The 25,974-nt window shown below is 38.0% G+C and overlaps 1 protein-coding gene across 1 annotated transcript in view; it reads left to right on the forward strand.

Moving 5' to 3' along the window:
• LOC103118494 (glycoprotein hormones alpha chain) overlaps positions 1 to 24,255 on the forward strand; it is a 41,903-nt gene extending 17,648 nt beyond the window's left edge. The window contains exons 2-4 of the mRNA XM_007528716.2: positions 17,529 to 17,635; positions 19,580 to 19,764; positions 23,948 to 24,255. Of these exons, the coding sequence (XP_007528778.1) occupies positions 17,536 to 17,635; positions 19,580 to 19,764; positions 23,948 to 24,025 (363 nt within the window). The 5' untranslated portion in view covers positions 17,529 to 17,535 and the 3' untranslated portion in view covers positions 24,026 to 24,255. The remainder of the gene's footprint in view (positions 1 to 17,528; positions 17,636 to 19,579; positions 19,765 to 23,947) is intronic.
• Positions 24,256 to 25,974: the final 1,719 nt, after the last annotated feature.

Here is a 25,974-nt window from a genome sequence, read left to right on the forward strand (position 1 = left end):
TGTCACATTTTTCTAAGCACTTGCAATCTTCTCATAACAGTTTTTATGTATGTGTATGTGTATATAATTTCACACACACATATTATGCATGCATGCATATCTATTTATATGTGTGGGTAGATGTGTATACTTAATATGAAATATATTGCTATATATGTGTTAAATATTCATGTTATATGTCTACTAAATATAGATGTAATATAGATATTTACATTTCATTTGCCTTGAAGTCTTTTTTGTTAATTTCTTTTTATTACTATCAGGGTTATCACTGGGGCTCAGTGCCAGCATGACAAATCCACCACTTGGTGGCCAAGTTTTTCTTTTTTTCTTTCCTTCATTCTATTTTATTTGATAGGACAGATAGAAATTTAGAGAGAAGGGGAAGATCGATAAAGAGAGAGGGAAAGACTCCTAAAGACCTGCTTCACAGCTCCTGAAGTGTCCCCCCTATGGGTTGGCAGTGGGAGCTCCAATGTAGGTCCTTGCTCATGGTAATGTGTGTGTACACTCAACTGGGTGCATCACTGGCTTAGTCCTTGACTTGAGGTTTTCTAATAATAAAATAGACAGGACTAGACTGCATATTTCTTAATCCTAGAAATTTATTTAAAAAGCTTTTGTTTCAATGATACAACCTCAGCGTTGTTCTTTGCTCCTACATTTTCACTGCCCTGTCAAGCTGTATTTCCCAAAGATAACCACAAAGCTATTTCTTAGTTTACATTCTCTCTGCAGTATAATCTTATCACTACCACATCAAAAAGTACTGTGTCTATTTTGGCCCTATTTATTAAATGGAGTGGGTGCATGTGTGTATGTCCTCTCCTATAGGTATTATGCAAGGTTTGTGTGTTGTACCAATAGATTGTTTTTCTCTTTATACATAATTCAATATGCTAAGTATATATAACATCATCTACTAATAGATCATCAACTAATATGTCAAATAATAGTAAGTTGTGGCAAGAATATTATTTTACATTGGTTTCAAGAATGCTTTCTTCACTGTCATAAAATATCAAAAATCTATACATATACACATATTGAGTTTGATATAAACTGAGACACCAGGTTTAATTCCTGAATTCTTAAATATGTTTTTTTAAAAAAATTAATGCTTGCTTTTGAATTTTTATGGCTTAGCTATTTTCAGCATGAACTAGTTCCTCACTCTGTTGTATTTAACTCTTACAGTTACCAATTAGCTAGCTTCAAATTATATGGCTAAATGAGAACATCCTGTCTCTAGTAAATTTATTACCTGAAGATATTTTATCTTATTAAGCATTTATTCTAAATTGTCATTCAATAGTCATCTTGTTCCTCTGTGTGCATGACAGCTCAACCTTAGTTAATTGTAATTGTTGTTATTATTTCAGTTTCACAATCCCAAGGGAACATGTTTGCATATATTTTGTGCAAAGCCTTGTGCTATGTTGGCAGAGGATTAGAATAGTACCCTTAAGAAACTTTCACCGGAGTCGGACGGTGGCGCAGTGGGTTAAGCGCATGTGGCACAAAGCGCAAGGACCGGCATAAGGATCCCGGTTCGGCCCTGGCTCCCCACCTGCAGGGGAGTCACTTCACAGGCGGTGAAGCAGGTCTGCAGGTGTCTGTCCTTCTCTCCCCCTCTCTGTCTTCCCCTCCTCTCTCCATTTCTCTCTGTTCTATCCAACAACGAACAACATCAACAACAGCAATAATAATAACCACAACGAGGTTACAACAACAAGGGCAACAAAAGGGGAAAAAATTGGCTTCCAGGAGCGGTGGATTCATGGTGCAGGCACCGAGCCCACCAATAACCCTGGAGGAAAAAAAAAAAAAAAGAAACTTTCACATGGATAGAGAAACAAACATGTATATAACAGACTAGAACTTCAAGTAATAATTAGAAGTGGAGTGGTAGGTGAAAGCAGTGGTGAGAGATATCTATGTGAATTTGCATCTAGGTAGAAACTACAGAGAAACTGTCAATTGGGCAATTCCTTAAAGGAGTCTTGGGTGTATAGGTCAGATGGGGGAGAAAGACATTATAGGCTAAACTGAGAAAACACAAATTCTCTTGAACTCATTATTCTGGCAGAAGACACTGTAGTTACTTATTATTGTAGACACAATGAGTAGACATTGTATTGCAGAATTGAGTATATAGTGCTTGTGGCATCTGTCAGACACTCTTTTCAACTGGCAAGAATCCAAGATCAGCACATCTGATTTATATTGAGAATATTTTGCAAAATGAGTATAGATTTAGAAGAATATTTTTCTGCCTTCACTTTTAATATTTTTTTTCCAAATTCTGAAACAGAAACAGCTGAAGATTATTAGGATAATACAAAACTTTATTAAAATATTTCCAAAAGCACCTAGCATTTGAGTGTGATTAGCATTGAGTGTGATTTATGGTTGGTTGGCTTCATTTCTTGTAAAAAGAAGGACAAATTTATTTCAGTTATCGAAAGCTACAGCAATGGTGAGTTTTGTTTAGCTTTTTCAATTTTCCCTTCACTTTATCATAAAGAGAATTCAAAAATATGCCTTGATTCCATGCTCTTACATTTTCCAATCTTGTTATAAATGTTTCTATCTGAATTAATTCTGATATAATGGTTCACTGCATAATGCTTAATTTTCATAATATATGAGCTGCAACATCAAAGTACAAAAATGATACAAGTTTTAAAAAGGAAACCAGTCTTAATTTTGGAAATTCTTTTTTTTGGTTTTATATGTCATTTAGGCAATGGGTTCCAAACATTTGGCATCAGAATTCTTATGCACTCTTAACAATTTTTGAGAGTTCAAAATTATAATTAATAATTTTAAAAAGTTATACTAGAAAACATTTTACAATTGTTTATTTAGGTATATAACAAAACTTGGACCAAAGAGGCTGCTTGACAGCATGGTACATTGAAAGATCCTCAGTTCATTCCCAGTTTCTTCATGAAGAAGCTGTTTATTTTATTTTTATAAAATTTATTGGGAATATTTATGGGGGATAATGAATTACAGTACAGTTGATAACATATGGGTACAATTTCTCATCTCTCTGTGCTAGGTGTCTACAAAACACTCTCACACCCAACTAGGTCCTTTTCCACTTTTATGCACAAGGATCCCAAATCCTTTCTCCTTCCCTTCGCCTCCTCTCCCAGAGTTCTTTATTATTTTTTTTATTTTTATTTTTTGCAATACATCACATTCAGGCCAAGTTTCACCTTGTGTTTTCCCTTTTTGTCCTTGCTTCTCCCTCCCCCCCCACAACCCCCCCCGCCTTTTTTTTTTTTTTTTTTTTACCAGAACACTGGTCATCTGTGGTTTGTGATGGTGCTGGGGATTGAATCTAGCACCTCAGAGCCTCACGCATGAAAATCATTTGTATAACTGTATGATATCTCCCCAGACTTTATCTTTGTTTCTTAAATTCTAGACATGGGTGAAATTATCTGGTATTTATCCTTCTTTTTTTGGTTTATCTCAATTAACATGGTTCCTTCAAGTTTCATCTAGGATAGGATAAAGGAGGTGACTTCATCACTTTTAATAGCTGAGAGAATATATATATAAAGTTGATATATATATCAACTTTATTAGCCATTCATCTGTGTTGTGTATCTGGGTTACTTGCAGGTTTGGGCTATTACAAACTCTGCTGTCATGAACATAAGTGTGCAGAGATCTCTTTGAATAGGTGTATTTGCTTCCTTTGGATATATACCAGGGAGAGGAATTGCTGGGTCATAGGTTAGGTCTATAAAAACAACAATCATAACTTCACCTCATGTTAACAAAAATAACATATATTTACAAAAAATGGCAATTTACTAAACTAAAATCAGAAAATAACTGTTTTGTATTTTTGTGCTATTTACGTTTTTTGTGCTATCTTTAAAAGTCTGACTTAATTCTACACAACTACAATCTCCTGTGGTATGGGGTATTGAACATGGAATTTTAGGCATGATAGCCTTTTTGCATAAACATTATGCTATCTAGCCCACCCCATCATTATTTTTTGTTTGAGGTATTTTGATATGTGTGAATATTTCATTGCATTCTTTGTCTTCATTCCCTTAAAGGCTGATGATGCTGAATAAATTGTATGTACTTCTTATTTGTACAGGCTCTCCAGGGTAACACACATTTTTTAACTGGATTTTTTTCTGTTGAGTTTTGAAAATTCTTTATATATTCTAGAAAACACTCCTCTGTTCACTTACAAATACATAGCCCCCTTCCCCAGTCTTGCTGTTGTATTTTGATCTTGGAACAGAGGACAATCTGTAATTTAGATAGGGGCCAATTTATCATTTTGTAGATTATGCTGTCATTGCTAACTTTAAAAGTTCATCACCCATTAGTCTCAAATAATTCTTCTACTTTTTTCTTACTTTTTATAGTTTCAGATTATTTATTTATTTATTTATTATTTAAGAAAGGATAAATTAACAAAACCATAGGGTAGGAGGGGTACAACTCCACACAATTCCCACCACCCAATCTCCATATCCCATAACACAGATGAATGGCTAATAAAGTTGATATATATATATATTCTCTAAGCTATTAAAAGCAGAGCTCCAGGAGACATTGGTGGGGTCTTCAATCCAGGGAAGCCTGGCCAGCATCCTGAAGACATCTGGAACCTGGTGACTGAAAAAAGAGTTAACATACAAAGCCAAACAAATTGTTGAGCAATCATGGACCCAAAGCTTGGAAGAGTGGAGAGGAAGTGTTAGGGGGATACTCACTGCAAACTCTAGTGTACTTCTGATTTCAGGTATATATTTTGCAGTAGTTTATGGATACGTGTGAACATATGCTAACTCTCACAGAAACTGGTGTATATCTAGGTTTTGGAACTTTGTTAGAAAGTGAACCACCTGAGATGGAATTAGAGTATACTATGAAAGGAAAGGTCTCACCCGAGTAATGAAGCTGAAGGGTTGTCATTCCACACATGAAGTCTCTGGACACAGTCTGAAGTGAAGCATGTTGAGGTGGCAATCGTTTCATTGATTAGGTTGTGATCGGCAGATGCAATAGTATTTGATATGGATTGGGAGAGGCATACGGGAAAGTGGGACCTATCCAAGGGTTCCAGGACTGGGGGAAGTAGAGGCTCTATAGTGGAGATGTGAGGTTCCTGCTATAATTTGGTCAGGTCATGCTTTTAGTTTCCCTTTCAGATCTTCTTACTCAACTTCTGTTGATGAGTGGGATCATCCCATACTCATCTTTATCTTTCTGACTTAGCTCACTTAACATAATTCCTTCTAGCTCTGTCCAAGATGGGTCAGAGAAGGTGGGTTCATTGTTCTTGATAGCTGCATAGTATTCCATTGTGTATATAGACCACAGCTTTCTCAGCCACTTATCTGTTGTTGGGCACCTGGGTTGCTTCCAGGTTTTAGCTATTATGAATTGTGCTGCTATGAACATAGGAGTATACACCTCTTTTTGGTTGGGTGTTATGGAGTCCTTGGGGTATAACCCCAGGAGAGGAATTACTGGATCATATGGAAGGTCCATGTCTAGCCTTCTGAGAGTTTTCCAGATTGCTCTCCACAGAGGCTGTACCAATTTACATTCCCACCAGCAATGCAAAAGGATTCCTCTGTCCCCACATCCTCTCCAGCATTTGTTGCTGCTGTCCTTTTTGATGTATGCCATTCTTACAGGAGTGAGGTGGTATCTTAGTGTTGTCTTAATTTGCATTTCTCTGACAATCAACAAACTGGAGCAGTTTTTCATATGTTTGTTAGCCTTTTGGATCTCCTCTGTAGTGAATGTTTTGTTCATATCCTCTGCCCATTTTTGGATGGGGTCATTTGCTTTTTTGGTGCTAAGTTTGCTGAGCTCTTTATATATTTTGGTGATTAGCTTCTTGTCTGATGTATGGCATGTGAGGATCTTCTCCCATTCTGTGAGGGGTCTCTTGGTTTGGGTAGTGGTTTATTTGGATGTGCAGAAGCTTTTCAATTTGATGTAGTCCCATTGGCTTGTTCTGCTTTAGTCTTCCTTGCAATTGGGTTTGATTCATCAAAGATGTCCTTGAGGTGTAGGTGGGAAACTGTTTTACCAATGTTTTCCTCTAAGTATTTGATTGTTTCTGGTCTGACATCCAGGTCGCTGATCCATTTGGAGTTTATTTTTGTTTCTGGTGAGATAAAGTGGTTCAATTTCATTTTTCTGCATGTTACAACCCAGTTTTCCCAGCACCATTTGTTGAAGAGAGCCTCCTTTTTCCATTTAATCCTTTGGCCCACCTTATCAAAGATTAGATGTCCATAGGTGTGGGGATTTATTTCTGGGCTATCAATTCTGTTCCACTGGTCTGTGTGCCTATTTTTGTTCCAGTACCATGCTGTTTTGATGATTATGGCTTTATAATATAGTTTAAGGTCTGGGAGTGTGATGCCTCCATTTCTGTTTCTTTTCCTCAAGATGGTTTTGGCAATTCTAGGTGTTTTCAGGTTCCAGATAAATGATTATAGTGTTTGTTCTATTCTCTAAAAGAAGCTTGGTGGAACTTTGATGGGTATTGCATTAAATTCGTATATGGCTCTGGGGACAATATTCATTTTGATGATATTTATCCTTCCAATCCATGAGCATGGGATATCTTTCCATTTCTTGGTATCAGTTTCTATTTCCTTGAGTAGCGACTCATAGTTTTCAGTATCCAAGTCTTTCACTTCTTTGGTCAACTTTATTCCTAGGTATTTGATGATTTTGCTGAAACAGTAAATGGGAATGATTTCTGGATGTCTTCTTCTTCAGATTTAGTGTTTGCATAAAGAAATGCCACTGATTTTTGTACATTGATTTTGTAGCCTGATACCTTGCTATATTGCCTAATAACTTCCAGTAATTTTCTGCTGGATTCTTTAGGTCTTTCTATGTATACTATCATATCATCTGCAAATAGTGAGAGCTTGACTTCTTCCCTTCCAATCTGTATTCCTTTGATTTCTTTCTCTTGCCTGATTGCTATGGCAAGAACTTCCAATACTATGTTGAAGAGTAACGGTGACAGTGGACAGCCCTGTCTAGTCCCCGATCTGAGGGGGAGTGCTTTCAGCTTCTGTCCATTGAGTATGATGTTGGCTGTAGGTTTGCTATATATAGACTCCACTATCTTGAGGAATTTCCCATCTATTCCCATTTTTTGTAGAGTTTTGAGCATGCATGAGTGTTGGATCTTGTCAAAGGCTTTCTCTGCATCTATTGAGATAATCATGTGGTTTTTGGCTTTGCTTTTATTGATGTGGTGAATGACATTGATTGACTTATGGATGTTGAACCAGCCTTACATTCCTGGGATGAATCCCACTTGGTTGTGATGAACAATCTTTTTGATATGTTGCTGTATCCGGTTGGCTAAGATCTTGTTTAATATTTTGGCATCTATGTTCATCAGAGATATTGGTCTGTAGTTTTCCTTTTTTGTTCTGTCCCTATCTGCTTTTGGTAACAGGGTGATGTTGGCTTCATAGAAGGTGGAAGGGAGTATTCCTGTTTCTTCAATCTTATGGAAAAGCTTAAGGAGTATGGGTACTAACTGTTTCCTGAAAGTTTTGTAGAATTAGTTTGTGAAGCCATCTGGTCCAGGACTTTTGTTGTTGGAGAGATTCTTAATTATGGTTTCAATTTCTTTGTCTGTGATTGGTACATTTAGATTTTGTAGTTCTTCTTGGTTCAGTTTTGGAAGGGCATATGCTTCTAGGAATTGTTCCATTTCTTCCAGATTCTCTAGCTTGGTGGCGTAAAGTTCTTTATAGAAGTTTCGCAGGATTCTCTGGATTTCTGTGGTGTCAGTTGTGATATCTCCTCCATTGTTTACAATTCTATTAATTTGAGTCTTCTCTCTTTTTTGTTTGGTGAGTCTGGCTAGGGGTTTGTCAATTTTGTTTAATCTTTCAAAGAACCAACTTTTGGCTTCATTGATCTTTTGTATGGTTCTTTTAATTTCGATGTTGTTTATTTCTGCTCTAATTTTAGTGATTTCTGTCCTTCTCATTGCTTTAGGCTTCCTTTGTTCCTCTTCCTCTATGTCCTTGAGGTGTGCAGTGAGGTCGTTCAATTGAGCTTTTTCTTGGTGTTTAATATGTATGTCTATAAGTTTCCCTCTCAGTACTGCTTTAGCTGTGTCCCAAATATTTTGATAGCTTGTGTCTTCATTTTCATTTGTTTCCAGGAACATTTGAATTTTCTGCTTGAGTGAGTCTCTGACCCAGTGGTTCCTAAGGAGTATGTTGTTTAGTTTCCAAATTCTGTGACTTTTAATAATTGTCTGTTTGTTGTTAAATGTTAGTTTTACTCCACTGTGGTCTGAGAAGATACTTGGGATGATTTCGATGCTCTTGAATTTATTGATGCTGTCTTTGTGGCCTAACATGTGTTCTATCCTTGAGTATGTGTTATGTGGATTTGAAAAAAAAGTGTATTCCAGTTTTGTGGGGTGAAGGACTCTGAAAATGTCCAAGAGGTTTAGTCTGTCAATCTCTTCATTCAATTCTTTTGTATCTGTTTTCATTCTCTGCATTGTTGATCTGTCTAAGTGTGAGAGTGGGGTATTGAAGTCTCCCACTATTACTGTATTACTATTGATGTATTTTTGAAAATCAGTAAGTGCTTGACGTATTTAGATGGCCCCTCATTGGGTACATAGATGTTAATGATTGTTAAGTCTTCTTGGCTGATTTATCCTCTAATAATTATGTAATGTTCCTTGCCTGTCTTTTATTACTTTATTTAATTTAAAATCTATTGTGTCTGAGATGAGAATGGCTGTTCCTGCCCTTTTTTGTGGTCTGTTAGCCTGTATGATAGTTTTCCATCCTTTCACTTTAAGTCTGTGTTTATCTTGCTGTGACAGATAGGATTCTTGCAAGCAGCATATGTTTGGGTTATGTTTTCTGATCCATCCCCCCACTCTGTGCCTTTTGATGGGTGAGTTTAAGCCAGTGACATTTATTGATATTATGGATTTAATGTATTGTAGTGCCGTTGTTCAAAAAAAATTTTATTTGCTCTAATATATTGCCAGTATTATAGTGATGTTCTTGTTTATAAGATGTCTTTTAGAACCTCTTTCAGGGCTGGCTTGGTGATGGTTGCCTCCTTTAACTGTTGTTTGTCTAAGAAGGTTTTGATCCCTCCATCTAGTTTGAATGAAAGTCTAGCAGGATATATTATCCTTGGCTGAAACCCTTTTTCATTCAGGGCTCGATAGATATCTTGCCATTCTCTTCTGGCTTTTAGAGTTTGAGTGGAGAAATCTGCAGATAATCTTATGGGTTTTCCCTTGTATGTGACTTTTTGTTTCTCTCTTGCAGCCTTTAGGATCCTTTCTTTATCCTTACTCCTTCTCATTGTGACTATGATGTGTCTTGGTGTCTTCAGGTCTGGGTTGATTCTGTTTGGAACTCTCTGGGCCTGTTGAATCTTGATGTCCTTTCTGTTATTCAGGTCTGGGAAGTTTTCTTCTATTATTTCCTCTAGAATGTTTGCTTCCCCTTCCTCTTTTTCTTCCTCTGGCAGGCCATTTATACGAATGTTACTTCTTTTGAGATCATCCCATATGTCTCTGTTGTTGTTTTCAGTGTCTCTCAATCTATTTTTGAGCTCTTTCACTTCTTTCTTAGTTTTCTCTAACTCATCCTCTGTCTGACTAATTCTGTTTTCTGCTTCTGTTAGTCTGCTTTCCCTTGCCTCAGCTTCTTTCTTCATTACAGCTATTTCAGCTTTCAGTTCTCTAATTGCCTCAAGATAATCAGTATTTTCCTTGGAGGTCTCAACTGTTGTTTCCCTAATACTGCCATTCCTTTCCTCCCATGTTGTTTTCATTTCTGTGATTAATAAGTTTATTATTGCTTGCATACTTTTCTTATCTATGGTTGCTTCTGGCTGATTTGCAGTTTCTTCTGGGCTCTTGTCTTCATTCATTGGAGTAGCAGTTTATTTGTTTTTCATCTACCCATTTTTTTGATTTATGTGTTTCTTTTTTATGCTCTGTTGTTCCTCAGTTGTTGTGTCTTGAGTACAAGCAACACTGTACTAAATACCTTTATGACAATTGCACTCACCAACCTCAGGAATTACAGTAGCAACTGAAGCAAGTATTGAAGCAGTTTAATCACTACCAGTTAGCCAAACAATGTCCCCAGTCCGTGAAAAAATAGTAACCAAATCCCAGTGAAGAAGAAAGAGAAAAGAAAGAAAGGATAGCAAGAATAGACAGTTATGCAAATCTACTATCCACTGTATATTCTAAGGGTAATAAGAGGGCAAAGTGAAGTAGAGCAGAGAGAGAGTCCACTCTGAGTCAGATTTCTTCCCCAAAATAATTCACAAATTCAGAAAGGCAAAGAAGAAGGAAGGAAGAAGTGTATGACAAGATAAAAAAAAAATAAACAAGAGAGAGAAAAGAGAAAAGATAAGAAAAAGAGCTGTAATTAAAAAGCAGTGAAAGGAAAGTTTTTTGATTACTTTATTTTTAATTAAATTAAATTTTTTAATTAGCTAGGAGGAGGAGGAAGGGGAGAGTCTGTAGAGGAGGTAGGAGTAACGAGACAAGTTCCTCCCACAATAGATAACATGCCCATTACCCTAGCAATGAAAGATACCCTAAGAGTTAATTCTGATCAACCTAAAGGGGGGGGAGATATATGCCTTTATATAATATTAATAATAAAATAGAGCAGGGTAAAAAACAAACCCTGTCCCAGATTACCTCAAACCTTGTGAGCAGAGGCAGCTGATTGTTAAGAAAGAAAAAAACAAATGACCAGTCAATGCCCATGTTCAGCGGGGAAGCAATTAAAGAAGCCAGACCTTCTACCTTCTGCAACCCATAATGACCCTGGGTCCATGCTCCCAGAGGGATAGAGATTGGGAAAGCCATCAGGGCAGGGGGTGGTATATGGAGATTGGGTTGTTGGGAATTGTGTGGAATTGTACCCCTCCTACCCTATGGTTTTGTTAATTAATCCTTTCTTAAGTAAAAAAGGAAAAAAAGAAAAAGAAAAAAAAACAAATAAAAAAACCTTCAGGACTAGACAAGGATAGCTGGAATAGACAGTTATGCAAATCTACTATCCACTGTATATTCTAGGGGTAGCTAAAGGAGGAAGGGAAGTTGAGCAGAGATACTATCAGTGAGAGTCCATTCTGAGTCAGAATTCTTACCCAAAATAATTCCCAAACGTGTATCAGTGAATTCAGTAAAAGCACACTGTTTGGTGGTGTGGGGGATGGGGCCTGTGGCTTTGGAAGCTGTAGGATTAAGGAAGAAAGGATGACAAGAATGAGAAAAAGAAAAAAAGAAAGAGAGAGAAAAAAGAAAAAGATAAGAAAAAGAACAGTAATAAAAGAGCAGTGTAAGGAAAGAGCTTTTTATTTATTTATTTTTTATTATTTAATTAGCTATGCTGGGGTCAGTGGGGGGGTTGGATACTTAGAAAGAAAAAAGGCCAGAGGTTTCAGAAGGGAATAGATTTAGAATGAATGATACTCCCTGGTAGGACAGGAATCTAGGTAAAGAAAGAAGCTCAGCAGCGGAGCCTGCTAGGAGCTGGTCCCCAGGGACTGGTTATGGGGGGGGAGATGGGGAGGAGGTGTGCTTCGGGAATAATAATTTAAAAGAAAAAAATTTTTTTCCCTTTTTTTTCTACTCTATTTTTAACCCAAATTAAGTTATAGTCACCTCCTTGGTATCACCACTAGGACCCCTTATTGACTGGCCTACTAAAGGCATAAAATCCTACCGTTTTCAGATGATGTGATCAGAGCTCAAGCCACTAGCAGCTTCTCAGTCCGCCATCTTCCCGGAAAGACCTATAGTTTCAGATTTTTAAAAATTTCTCTATTGGGTGATTAATGGTTAACAGTTGACAGTCTAATATAATAGTTTGTACATACATAACATTTCACAGTTTTCCACATAACAGTACAACTCCCACTAGTTTCAAATTTTATGTCTGTGGTCATTTTGAGTTAATTTGTATGTAAGGTGTGAGGTTTACATTGAGGAGATATATATATTTGTTATAGCAGGCATTATTGAAATAGTTGAATTTTTGATAAATTGATATGTATCTTTGTCAAAAGCCAGATGGGCATATTATATAGGTCTATTTCTGGGTTATCTAGTATTTTCCATTGGTCTCTGTATCTGTCCACCTCCACCCCCCCACCCCAACACCATGCTATTTTGATTATCATAGATAGTGAGACTTAGAGCTAAGAAGAATAATTTCTGCCACTTATTTCACAAGCTGTATATTTTTAAACTTTTTTTTACATCCTTTGACTCCTCAGTAATAATCCCATATATATTTGCAAAAGTTGCATTACTTTCGTAGGCTTTCACTAAACATAGAGTTCAGTTTTGGGAATTACCAGCTTTATTGTGTTAAGTCTTCTACTCTGAACATGATATCTCACTCTAGTTATTTAGGTTTTTGATTTATCTCATCATTAATCTGTAATTTTCAGTGTACAACCTGTAAAAATTTTGTTAAATATATGCACACTTATTTTGTATTCTTTGAAAGAATTTTAAATGGTATCACATTTATAATTTGTTGGAGCTGGGGTAGATAGCATAATGGTTATGCAAAGAGACTATTATGCTTGAAACTCAAAAATTCCAGGTTCATTCTCTAGCACCACCATAAACCAGAACTGAGCATTGCTCCATAACAAAAGAAGAAAAAGAAAGAAAGAAAGAAAGAAGAGAAAAAAGAAAACAAAGAAGAGGAAAGATTGCATTTAAAATTTGTGTTCACATTATTATTTGTAGTATATAGAAGTGTAATAGGTGTATGTATGTTGATCTATGTCATGCAAACTGTAACACATTCACTTAAAATGAGGACTAAAAATTTGTCTCCTTTTTGTTATTTATTTATTTTATTAGTGATTTAATAATGATCAACAAGATTGTGGGATAAGAGGGGTACAATTCCCTACAATTTCCACCACCAGAGTTCCATATCCCATCCCCTCTATTGGAAGCTTCCCTATTCTTTATCCCTTAGGGTATGGACCAAAGATTTTTATGGGGAGCAGGTGGAAGGTCTGTCTTCTGTAGTTGCTTCTCCACTGGACATGGGCATTGGCAGGTTAGTCCATACCCACAGCCTGTTTCTGTCTTTCCCTAGTGGGATAGGGCTTTGGGGAGGTGGGGTTCCAGGACACACTGGTGAGGTCATCTGCCCAGGGAAGTCAGGTTGGTGTTATGGTTACTTGTTGGCTGAAAACATTAAGGTATAAAACAGAACAAATTGTTTAATAATCAGGAACCTAAAGGTAAGAGTATAGTAGATGAGATTTGAAGTATTCATATTGGAAGAAGCTAGGAAGTCTATTTTAGGTATATTCCAAAGGGCCCATAACTTTACTAATTTTTGTCTGAGCCCAACAGCTAACATGCAGGTGGGCTAGGAGTATTGTCTGGGACAATGCTGTCAGATTTGAGAATAGGACTAGCAAACTGGATCAGGACAGAGATTAGCTCCCAAATGTGGGGAAAGTATATAAATAACATTAGCTATAAACCCCATTGATCTGACCTAGGGCCCAAGTCTATTCATATTTATCACAGAAGCCTGTATAACTACTGCATACCCATCAGTCCGAGCTTGCATTCCATGGTCACAGTTAGGAACAGTCTAGAGTGCACTAATTTCAGGATCTATCTTCATCAAGTGGTTTAAGCCAGCCTCCCTTCAGAGAGTGGGGCAATTTCTACCACTGCTGTTCTACATCGAGGGCAAGGTCCTATAGAGGCCCAAAAGAGGGTTTATGATGCTGTTCCTGATGATCAGTGATGGTGGAGATAGGGATCTGTTAGAGGCCCATCATATCTATGTGGGAATACCAGGACTCTCTGACTAGGGCCCCAGATGATGGGGTGGCCTGGTAGTGACCAAAAGGCCAACATTAAAGTGTTCTGTTCTCTTGCCCTTATCCAGATTTTGTAGTCCTTACTCTATCCGACAGGGATAGTCTTAGAATGACTGAAGGAAGTGAAATAGGTAGTAGGTGAGGAGGACTTCTAGGTCTAAGTAGAAACTATTTGATTAAGTATTTTATGGTGTCCTTTTTTGGTCTTTCAACCTATTTCCCCTCTCTTGTATTGATTAGTGATTTATAAAATTATAAGTTAACAGGAGTATGTGTTAACACCATTCCTGCCACCAAATATCTGTGTCCCTACCTCCAGCCCCTACAGTAGAGCTGAAAATCTACCTCCCCCCCACCCCAGAGTTTTTTACTTCGGTACAATACTCCAAACTCAGTCAAATTCTGCTTTGAGTTTCCCTTTCTGCCTCCCCCCCCCAGCTTCTGTTTATGAGTGGGATTATCCCATACTCCTCTTACTCTTTCATCTTATTTCACTCAATATTATTCTTTCTAGCTCCATCCAAGATGGGTTGAAAAAGGTGGATTCATTATTCTTCATAGCTAAGTCATATTCCATTGTGTATATATACCACAACTTTCTGTTGTTGGACACCTGGGTTGTTTCAAGGTTTTGGCTATTACAAATTGTGCTGCTATGAACACAGGTGTACATATATCTTTTTGGATGGGTGTGTTTAACTCCTTTGGATATATCCCTAGAAGAGAAATTACCAGGTCATAAGGAATGTCCATTTCTAGACTTGTGAGGGTTCTCCAGACTGTTCTCCACAGGGGTTGGACCAATTTACATTCCCACCAGCAGTACAGGAGGGCTCCTTTGTCCTCACAGCCTCTTCAGAATTTTTTACTACTGGCGTTTTTGATGTTGACATTCTCTCATTTTTGTCTTTATTTGCATTTCTCTGACCACCAGTGACTTAGAGCAATTTTCTTTTTATTTTATTTTATTTATAAAAAGAAAACACTGACAAATCCATAGGTACAACTCCACACAATTCCCACCACCAGAACTCCGTATCCCATCCCATCCCTTGATAGCTTTCCTATTCTTTAACCCTCTGGGAGTATAGACTCATGGTCATTGTAGGTTGCAGAAGGTGGAAGGTCTGGCTTCTGTAATTGCTTCCCTGCTGAACATGGTATTGACAGGTCAATCTATACTCCAAGCCTGCCTCTCTCTTTCCCTAGTGGGTGGGACTCTAGGGAAACGGAGCTCCAGGACACATTGGTAGGGTTGTCTGTCCAGGGAAGTCTGGTTGGCATCATGCTAGCATCTGGAACCTGGTGGCTGAAAAGAGTATTAACATATAAAGTCAAAAAAGTTGTTGACTAATCATAAACCTAAAGGCTGGAATAGTGCAGATGAAGAGTTGGGGGGGGGGTCTCCATTTTGTAGATAGCTAGTAGGCATATTTTAGTTATATTTCAAAGGGCCTGTAGCTATATTAGTGTTTTTTTTTTTCTTTTTTGCCTGAGCCTGAAATCTGATATGCAGGTGGATCCAAGTTATTGTCTGGGGAGATGATGTCATGGCTGGAAAAAGGACCAGAAAGCTGGATTAGGGAAGAAAGTAACTCCCATATATATGGGAAAGGGGTATAAATATTGTTGACGGTAAACCCCATCGAACTGATGTGATCTGGGGCCCATATTCAGCTTAAGAGACTATGTGACCTATGCATCATTGTAGATCTGAGCTCACATTCTGTGGTCATGAGTAGGAATGTTCTAAGCTGCCCCAATATCAGGACCCGTCTTCCTCAGGTGTATCATAGAATATGTTGTCCATCCTCTCTTCGGAGGATGGAACATTCTCTACTGTTGATGCAAGTCGAGGGCAAGGTCCTATGGGCTCCCACAGGGGTCTGTTTTATTTTTCCAGATAGAGATGACCAGTAACAATGGAGGGAGGGGTTTATTCAAGATCTAGGCCCATCATGTCTATTTGGGAATCTCAGGACTCCCCGACTAGGGCTGCAGCTGATGGGGTGGCCTGATAGTGACTAGAGAGTCATTGTTAAAGTACGCCAGTCTCTTGCCCTTATTCAGCTTCTGCAGTCCTTGCTTTGATAAGGATATCTTGGGAGTGAGTGAGGGAAGTATAATAGGAAATAGGTGAGGAGGGTATCTAAGGAGACACTATTTCATTATGAACTTCATACTGACTCACTTTAGACTATTGTGTGCTTTAGAGAAATTTTTCATGTGTCTATTGGCCTTTTGTTTCTCTTCTGTAGTGAATATTCTGTTCATATCCTTTCCCAACTTTTGGATTGGGGAAAAGTTTGATGAGCTCTTTATATAATTTAGTTATTAGTTTTATGTCTGATGCATGGCATGTGAAGGTCTTCTATTCTGAGAGTGGTCTCTTTGTTTGGGTAATGGTTTCTTTTGCTGTGCAGAAGCTTTTCAATTTGATGTAGTCTCATTGTTTTTTTTTTTTTGTCTTAGTCTTCCTTGCCCTTGAGCTTTAGATGGGAAAGAGTTCCACCAATATTTTCCTCTAAGTTTTGATAGTTTCTGGTCTAACATCCAGGTCCTTCATCCATTTGGAGTTTACGTTTGTTTCTGGTGAGAAATAGTTCATCTTCATTCTTTTGCATATTTCAATCTTTTTTTTTCCCTGCACCATTTATTGAAGAGAGCCTCCTTCCTCCATTGAATACTTTGGGTCCCCTTATCAAAAATTTGATGCCAGGCGGGGGTAGATCGCATAATGGCTATGCAAAAAGACTCTCATGCTTGAGGCTCCAAAGTCCCAGGTTCAAGCCCTTGCACCACCATAAACCAGAGCTGAACAGTGCTCTGGTTAAAAAAAAAAAACTGATGACCACAGTTTTGGAAACTTTCTACCTTCTATCTTACATGAAATTTTTTGAGGATGTGTTGGTATACAATCTAGTACCTTACATTCTCAGATACAGTGAAATCAATGTCTGGATCTAGTTCAGCACTTAGCTGACTTTAAACAGCCTGTCCCCACAAACTCGAATTGTTTAGGTAAAACTTCATCTATAGGTACAAATAAATCAAGAATTACACTTAGTGAAATTTTGATTAACTGTTTCTGCTGCTACTCCTGTGACAGTTACAGTGAAGCTTTGAACTTACTCCCTACCAGTGAATAAAAGAGTGGAAGAGAAATTGTCCACTCTCTCTATTCTGCAGCCTGAGAAAGTGGAAATGGAATGGATTTAGCATATCTTATATATCATACACAAGTCTATATCTATCATCTAGCTCCATATAAAATGCATTCACATTATTAAGTATTAGTTTAAGTTTTGTATTTTACAAATAAGGACACTGAGATTTCTTAACAGAATCATAGGTTTAATAAGATAATTTATTGCTGCTATCATTAAGTCCTATTTCATTATATGTGAGAAAGTGGAAGGCTCAGCATTCTACCTACTTCTTCCAGAGAATAAAAAAAAAATACATGGTTTAGAAAATGTGTTGGGAGCTGTAAGCAGAAGTATGAAAACACTGGTAACTAATACTAGTAGAAATGTTAAAATTACTAGGTATTGTTATAACTAGTAAACCAATTTTAGATGAATTTGCCCATGTCTGTTTTGCAGGAGAGTCATGGATTCCTACAGAAAATATGCAGCTGTCATTCTGGCCATGCTGTCTGTGTTTCTGCATATTCTACATTCCTTTCCTGATGGAGAGTTTACAATGCAAGGTACATGTAACCAAAGTTGGGTTGAAAAAAGAAAAAAAAACTTGTATTGTTATGGACAATAATTCATTATTGATATTCAATAATTGTTCTAATTGCATCTCCACCTTTTCAAACAGGACAAATCTTTGCTGCAAAATACATATCTAGGTGCATATAGACTGTGAAAAAAATTAGGTTCATAAAATGACATCTTACATGCACATTTAAGTAGCAGTCTGTGCTGCTTCATCCAAAATAGATAATTCTTTATCTGTATTTTACAAGCAGAAAGTTCTCTTTATTCAGTTAGCTCAGTTTTATTTAAACATTTCTTCCAGAATATCTGAGATTTTGACAGTTCCTTTGTAGACAAATGTTTCACATCCATTAACAAGTGAGAAAAACAAAACTGTTTCATGCAGTAAATTGGTCTTGTCTCATTGTTTGAAAAAATCATATACAGAAAGGGCTAAAATTCCATCTGCTATAAAATTATGAGCTACTTTTGGTCATGTTTTTTTTTTCTCCAAACAGTGGTAATATTTTAATTCCAAGTTCTAATTACAGAAGTTTGATTGGCTCTCAGGTTCTCTGCACTCACCAAGATTACTTTTCTTTTCTTTTTTTTTTTAATATTTTATTTATTTATTAATGAAGAAGGTAGGAGGAGAGAGAGAGAGTTGAGAGAAAGGAAAGAGAGAGAGAGAGAGAACTAGACATACTTTGGTACGTGTGCTGTCAGGGACTGAACTCAGCACCTCACACTTGAGAGTCTAATGCTTGATCAACTGTGCCACCACCCAGACCACTTTTTAAAAATTTTTTCCAAGTGATTGAATAATGATTAACAATATTGTAAGATAACAGGGGTACAATTTCACACAGTTCCCACCACTGTGTCCTGTCCCCTCCATAGGAAGCTTCCCTATTCTTTATCTCTCTGGGAATATGGATAAAAATTCTTTATGGGGTGCAGAAGGTGGAAGGTCTGGCTTCTTTAATTGTTTCTCTGTTTGACAGGGACATTAGCAGGTCAATCCATACCCGAAGTCTTTTTCTATCTTTCCTTAGGAGGGTAGGGTTCTTGAGAAATGAGACTTTGGGACACATTGCTGAGTTTGTCTGCCCAGGGAAGTCAGGATGGCATCATTCACCAAGATTTATTAATTATGACATATTATTCCCTATCAGTATTTGTTTCTATAGAAAGAAACAATAGCAAGTTCTAAAGGGAAAACATTTTGCCTTTTGGTAAAATTTCCTTTTCAGAAGAGCATGGTGTTTTCATCTGTAAAGTTCCATATTTTCTATAGACACACCATTAACATCATTAAAAGAAATTCATACTTGAAGAGAGAAGCTGCCATTATTGACCTTTCTTACACATATATGCACATTTTTTCCCATGAAAATGATTGTGAAAGTTTAAATAGATGGCTCCAGTCAGTGGTGCACCTGATACAGTGCACACATTACCACTCACAGGGACTCAGGTTCAAGCTCCTGGTCTCCACTGGCAGGGGAAGCTTCATGAGTGGTGAACCAGTGATGCAGGTGTATCTCCTTCTCTTCTCCCCTTTCCTTTGAATTTTTCTCTGTTTATATCTATATCAATCAATCAATCAATCTATCTATCTATCACATACACACACACACACACACATATATATATATGAAGAGAGAGAGAGAGAGGGAGAGAAGTAGGAAAGAAAGCAAAAAAAGGTGACCAAGACTGGTGGATTCATCATGCCCAGAAGATAAATCTGGTGGTGGAAAAAACAAAAATAAACAAAAATGTAAGTAAGTATCATGTGTGAAGACTAACAAACAGCCCAAAGTCTTTCTTCTCAACTGAAAAGAAGAAAATTTAATTTACCATAATGGTGAAAATTGGTAGTCTCCTTTTGAATTTGTTTTTGCAGTTATTTTAATTTTACCCTCCCTTTAAAAAAAAAATTATAACAGGTTGTCCAGAGTGCAGGCTAAAGGAAAACAAATACTTCTCCAAGCTGGGTGCCCCAATCTATCAATGCATGGGCTGCTGCTTCTCTAGAGCATATCCCACACCAGCAAGGTCCAAGAAGACAATGTTGGTACCAAAGAACATCACCTCAGAAGCCACATGCTGTGTGGCCAAAGCATTTACCAAGGTGAGCACTTAAAGGGTCCCAGAGATTTTTTAAAAGTATTGGGGGGAGGGCAGGTGGTGGCACAATTGGTAAGAGTGCACTCAATACCATGCATAAAGATCAGGGTTCAAATTCCCAGTCTCCAACTGCAAGTGTGAAGCTTCATGAGTGCTGAAGCATTGCTGCAGGTCTCTCTCTCTCTCTTTCTCTCTCTCCCTCTCCCCTTCCCTATCAGTTTCTCTCTGTCATATCAAATGAAAGAAGGTGGATGGGGGGAGAAAAGAAAAGAAAAAAAAAGGCAACCAGGAGAAGTGGATTTGTTATGCAAGTACCAAGCCTCAGTGACAACACAGGTAGCAAAACAAAAACAAACAAAAAAATTTATTCCTCACATCTGTGTGTGTATAAAAGAAACAAGCCAGAGCATTACTCTGGTATATGCAGTTCCAGGACTTGAACCTCAGGCATGAAAATCCCTATCAGTTGAGCTATCTTCCTTGTAACCTAGAAGCTTTCCAAGAGCTCAGCCAGAGAAATATCCCAGAACACATCCGTGGATTTAATTCAGAAAAGTCTAATGATTCATTTTGCTGCTTATGTGTATGAGGGAGTGGAATGTATTTGTTACCTTTCATCAAAAGATTCTTTTTTAAAATTTTTTTATTTCTCAAAAAAAAAAAAAAAAACACTGGCAAAAACCTTAGGATAAGAGGGGTACAACTCCACACAATTCCCGTCACCAGAACTCCTTATCCCATCCCCTCCCCTGATAGCTTTCCTATTCTTTATCCCTCTGGGAGTATGGACCCAGGGTCATTATGGGATGCAGAAGGTGGAAGGTCTGGCTTCTGTTGGCAGGTTGATTCATACTCCCAGCCTGTCTCTTTCCCTAGTGGGGCAGGGCTCTGGGGAAGCAGGGCTCCAGGACACATTGGTGAGGTTGTCGGCCCAGGGAAATAGAGCTGGAATCATGTTAGCATCTGGAACCTGGTGGCTGAAAAAAGAGTTAACATATAAATCTGAGCAAATTGTTGACTAATCATGAACCTAAAGGTTGAAATATTGCAGATAAAGATTTGGAGGTCTCCATTTTGGAGATAGCTAGTAGGCCTATTTTAGCTATATTCCATAGGGCACTTGACTATACTAGTTTTTTCCTGAGCCTGATGTCTGATATGCTGGTGGACTGAAGTTGTTGTCTGGGGAGATGAAGTCATGGCTGGAAAAAGGGCTAGAAAGCTGGGTCAGGAAGAAAGTAGCTCCCAAATATGGGAAAGGTGTATAAATATTGTTGACTGTAAACCTCATCAATTTGATGTAATCTGGGGCCCATATTCAGCTTCGGAGCCTATGTAACCTCTTCATCCCTGTAGGTCTGAGCTTGCATTCTGTGGTCATGAGTATGAACATTCCAAGCTTTCTCAAATTCAGGACCCATCTTCCTCAGGTGTAGCATAGAGTATTTTGTCCAGCCTCCCTTCAGAGAATGGAGCATTTTCTACTGTTGTTGATTCACATTGAGGGCAGAGTTCTTTGGGGGCCCACAAAGGGGTCTATTGTGTTGTTCCTGATGGAGATGACCTGTAAAAGTGAAGAGTGGGATCTATTCGAGGTCTAAGCCCATCAGGTCTGTGTGGAAACCTCAGGACTCCCTGACTAGGACCCCAGCTGACGGGGTGGCCTGATAGTGACTAAAAAGAGTCATCATTAAAGTATACCAGTCTCTTGCCCTTATTAAGGTTAGTTTTGGAGTAACTGAGGGAAGTGTAATAGGAAGTAGGTGAGGAGGGTGTCTAGGTATAAGTAGAGACTATTTCATTAGAAACTTTGTGATGCCTTTTTAAGTCTTTCTATTTGCCTCTTGCGTATATTGACTCATTGTAGACTATTGTGCACTTTTGCTTTCAGGTATATATTTTACCCTAATTTGTGGATACATGTGTACATCTGCCCTATCTCATAGGACCTTGTCTATATCTAGATTTTGGGTATTTGTTAGGAAGTGAGCCACCCAAAAATGGAATTAGAGAATCTTTTGAGAAAGGCAAGGTCTCACCCAGGTAGTGATCCTGGAGTTGACATTCCACTCCTGATGTCTCTGGACACAGTCTGAAGGGAAGTGTTGTTAAAATTCGGAGGCTCCAGCTGGCTGGGCTAGCTTCACGGGTGGATAACAGAGACTTGAGATCACACGGCTGGGCAGAGAAGCTGTATTTCTTTATTCAAGAACAACGATTTATAAACTAAGACAAACTAATCACCAAACAGAACTCTCCTGCATCCTTCTCACATGGTGGTGCCAAGAACTCTGGAACTCTGGAACTCTGGAACTCTGTAGGGGTTCCTTGGGGCGGGGACAAGCGGGCCTGTGAAACTAGCAGGACTGAACCAATTTTCTTGGCAGGGGGAGAGCTAGAACAACCCAATGTAAAGCATACAACAGGGAAGCATGCCGAGGTGGTACTCGCTGCATTGATTAGGTTGGGATCAGTAGATGCAGTATCATTTGGTATGAGTTGAGAGAAGCATGCAGGAAAGTGAGCTCCACCCTAGAGGTTCCAGGACTGGGGGAGCTATAGACTTTATAGAGGAAGCAGGACGTTCCTACTGTCTTAGGGTTTAAGAAGGAAATAGATAGTTATTGCTATAATGAAATTATTTGCCAATTGGGTGTACTTTGAAAATCCCATTGTTAGGATTTGCTGTATCACCATGATTTATGTCCTTTGACATTATTTATATATTATATATATTATATTTTTAATATATTTATAAAGTAATGCCACAGATTGCTTCTGTTCTCCCTGGTCTAAGCTTTTAGAAGAGTCAACATTTCAAAGAACAAGTCATTATTAGAAAGGTATTAAAAATTTGAGACCACTGTTAAAATTCATTCTGATTACATGTTTGAAGTCTTAAATGCTTAGATTAATGGAACATATACTCAGCCTATGGTGTGCATTAAAAAGTTTGAGACATCTAATCAGTTTTTTCCCTCTCATATTAATTAAATAGTGATTTACTATTTAATAACAAGTTAATAGCAAGTTAATAGGAGTGTACATCAACACCATTCTCACCACCAAAGGACTGTGTCAGGATCCCCCCTCCCTCACCCTCCCCTTTCCCCAGAGAAGCTGAACATCAACTCTCACTCTCCACCCAGAGATTACTTTGGTGTCCTACTCCAATCACCAAATGATTCTTATGTGTGCCGGGTGGTGGATCACCTGTACAATGTACAAGGAACTGGTTTGAGCCCCCAGTCCCCACCTGCAGTGGGAAAGTTTTGTGAGTAGTGAAACAATGTTGCAGGAGCCTCTGTCTCTCTCCCTCTCTCTTTCCCCCTTCCCTCTCCATTTCTGGCTGTCTCTATCCAATAAATAAAGATAATACAAAAAATTTTAAAAGGGCAGGGGTAGATAATGTAATGATTATACAAAGAGATTCTCATGCCTGAGGCTTAAAAGTCCTAGGTTAAACCCCTCCACACCACCATAAACCAGAGCTGACTAGTAGAAAAAAATCGTATGCTAGGTACAATTTGGATTTATTTATAAGGAAAAGAATGGGGTGGAGGTTATAATGGGGTATGTTGGGAAAAGGAATAGCAGTGCACTGGAAGAAGGCAACTTCAGAGCAATTTGTTTAACAGCCCAAACCTGGAAGCAACTTGGGTGTCGAACAATAGATGAGTGGTTTAGTAAACTGTGGTATGTATATACACATAATATAATACTGCTCAGCTATGAAAATGATGATTTCATCTTCACTTCTTCTTGGATGGCACTTGAAGGAATGATGTTAAGTGAGATATACCACAAAGAGAAGGGTGAATATGGGGTGATCTCATTCATAGATAGAAGTTGAGAAATAAGAACAGAAGGGAAAACACTAAGCAGAATTTGTACTGGGTTGGGTATATTGCACCAGAATAAAGGGGTGGAGGTTCACCCAGTGCATGGTAGTGGAGAAGGACATAACTAGGTAGTGCGTTGTAGAACACTGAGACATTTTACACATGTAACAACAACTGTATTTACTGTGACTAAATCATTACTCCCTCCAATTAAAAAAATGCAATATAGCTAAAAGTAAGATTATACAAATGCAGCAATCATCTATTTAGTTCAGCTGATTACAGATAATTTAACTTAAGTTTTCAACTGTCTATCTACCTAAATTGTTTTCCCTCCCTTTCCAGGCCACAGTGATGGGGAATGCCAGAGTGGAGAACCACACGGAGTGCCACTGCAGTACTTGTTACTACCACAAATCTTAAATATTTTTTCAAAGTTCCCTGTTGATGACTGATGATTTCTGGAATGGAGAATTAATATGTTCCATGTTTACAGACGTGGGAGATAAAGCCCCTTTCCCCCCTTATTGTCCCTTTTTTGACAAGCTTCAAGGATATACTGCAGCTCTATTGCCTTTCTCTATCTTATGGTATAATCAATAGTCAACCTCTTTTTATTTGGAATGAAATACAGCATTTTGCAGGACCATAAAAGGCAGTTTCTGCAGGAAATAAAGTCTTTTAAATCATTATTCTATTGCTGGATTATATTCTTTTTCTGAAAGTTTGAAGCCAGTCATTTCTGATAGTTCCTTTTGGAGAAGTGAGGCAGAGGGTAGAGGAGTCCCATGGACTCAGCAACTGGACACTGATGAAGCTTCCCAGCTCAGTCTTTCAGAGCATGCTGTAAATCTCTCCTTTAATAGGCTAGCTATAAGTCAGACTACTGAGTGAGGAAAGAAAATGTAAGCTGTTTCCATTCCTTTTTTATCACTCCTTTATAATTCCAATTTGATGCATTTATATAAAAACACAGTTATATCGTAGGAGTACATATGTACAACTTATAAATAAAAATTAATGCAAAGATTGGCAATAATTTGTAAAAACAAACAAACAAACCTTTTTTGGAATCAGATCCTCATGCATCCATGATTTCATCACTCCTCAATCAGTTTTTAAAATTATTATTTATTTATTTATAAAATAAAAATAGAAAATATTGACAAAACCATAGAATATGGGGGTAAATTTTCACACATTTATCACCACCAGGGTTACATATCCCATCCCCTCCACTGGAAGCTTTCCTACTCTTTTTTGAGTGTGAACTCAAAATCATTATGGGGTGCAGAAGGTGGAAATCTGGCTTCTGTAACTGCTTCTCCGCTGAACATGGGCATTGGCAGGTTGATCCATATTCCCAGCCTGTTTCTATCTTTCCCTAGGGGGGCAGGGCTCTGGAGAGATGGGCTTCCAGGATACGTTGGTAAAGTCTTCTGCCTAGGGAATTCAGGTTGGCATCATGGTAGCATCTGCAACTTGGTGTCTGAAAAAGCATTAATATATAAAAAGAACAAATTGTTCAATAATCTGAATCTTTTAAAGGCACGAATATAGCAGGTGAGATTTGAGGTCTCCATTTTGGAAAAAGTTAGTAGGTCTATTTTAGATATATTCCAAGAGGCCCATCACTCTACTAATTTTTGCTGGAGCCAGATAGCTAACATGCAGGTGGGCCAAAAGTATTATCTGGGGGGTGGTGTCAGGGTTGGAAATAGGACTTGAAAGCTGGATCAGGGAAGCAAGTAGCTCCCAAATCTTGGAAAAGTATATAAATACCTTAACTGTAAACCCCATCAATTTGATCTGGAGACATCACAACATTGGAAGTTCTCCTTATGCCATGGCACTACTCTTATAACAAACACCAGGACTTGAATAAAAGTTGCACTCATGGCAGAGCAGGTGCCACACATGGTGAGCTATCTCTCATACCTGATGAGAATCATATTATTTGCAGAAGTGTTCTTCCTAAGTATTCTCTTGAGCTCTCACTCTGGGTTAGGTGAAGTGCCCATCACTTTCTATTAGCTCTAGTCAAGTGCTTCAGAGCAGTGCTATGGTTCAAGGTCACATTTATTGAGCACTTCTTAAAGACAGAGGTATTCCTTCAATTGAGGACCATGGTTTATATCCAGTTAGTTATATTAGTTATGGCAAAGATTAAAGCTACCCAAAAGTTCTACTCCTAGAGGATCCCTAAATGAAAAACAAGAACAAAATCACACTGGTCACAAAAAAGTGTTTCCAAAAACTTTCTCAGTTACCATCAGCTTGAAAAGAAAGAAAAAAAAAAGAGCAAAGGGAATCAGAAAGGAAATGGATTGGAATCACATCCCTGGTGAGCCAGGAATCTTGGTAAAGAAACA

This window comes from Erinaceus europaeus, chromosome 13, assembly GCF_950295315.1.
Source record: "Erinaceus europaeus chromosome 13, mEriEur2.1, whole genome shotgun sequence".
NCBI lineage: Eukaryota > Metazoa > Chordata > Mammalia > Eulipotyphla > Erinaceidae > Erinaceus > Erinaceus europaeus.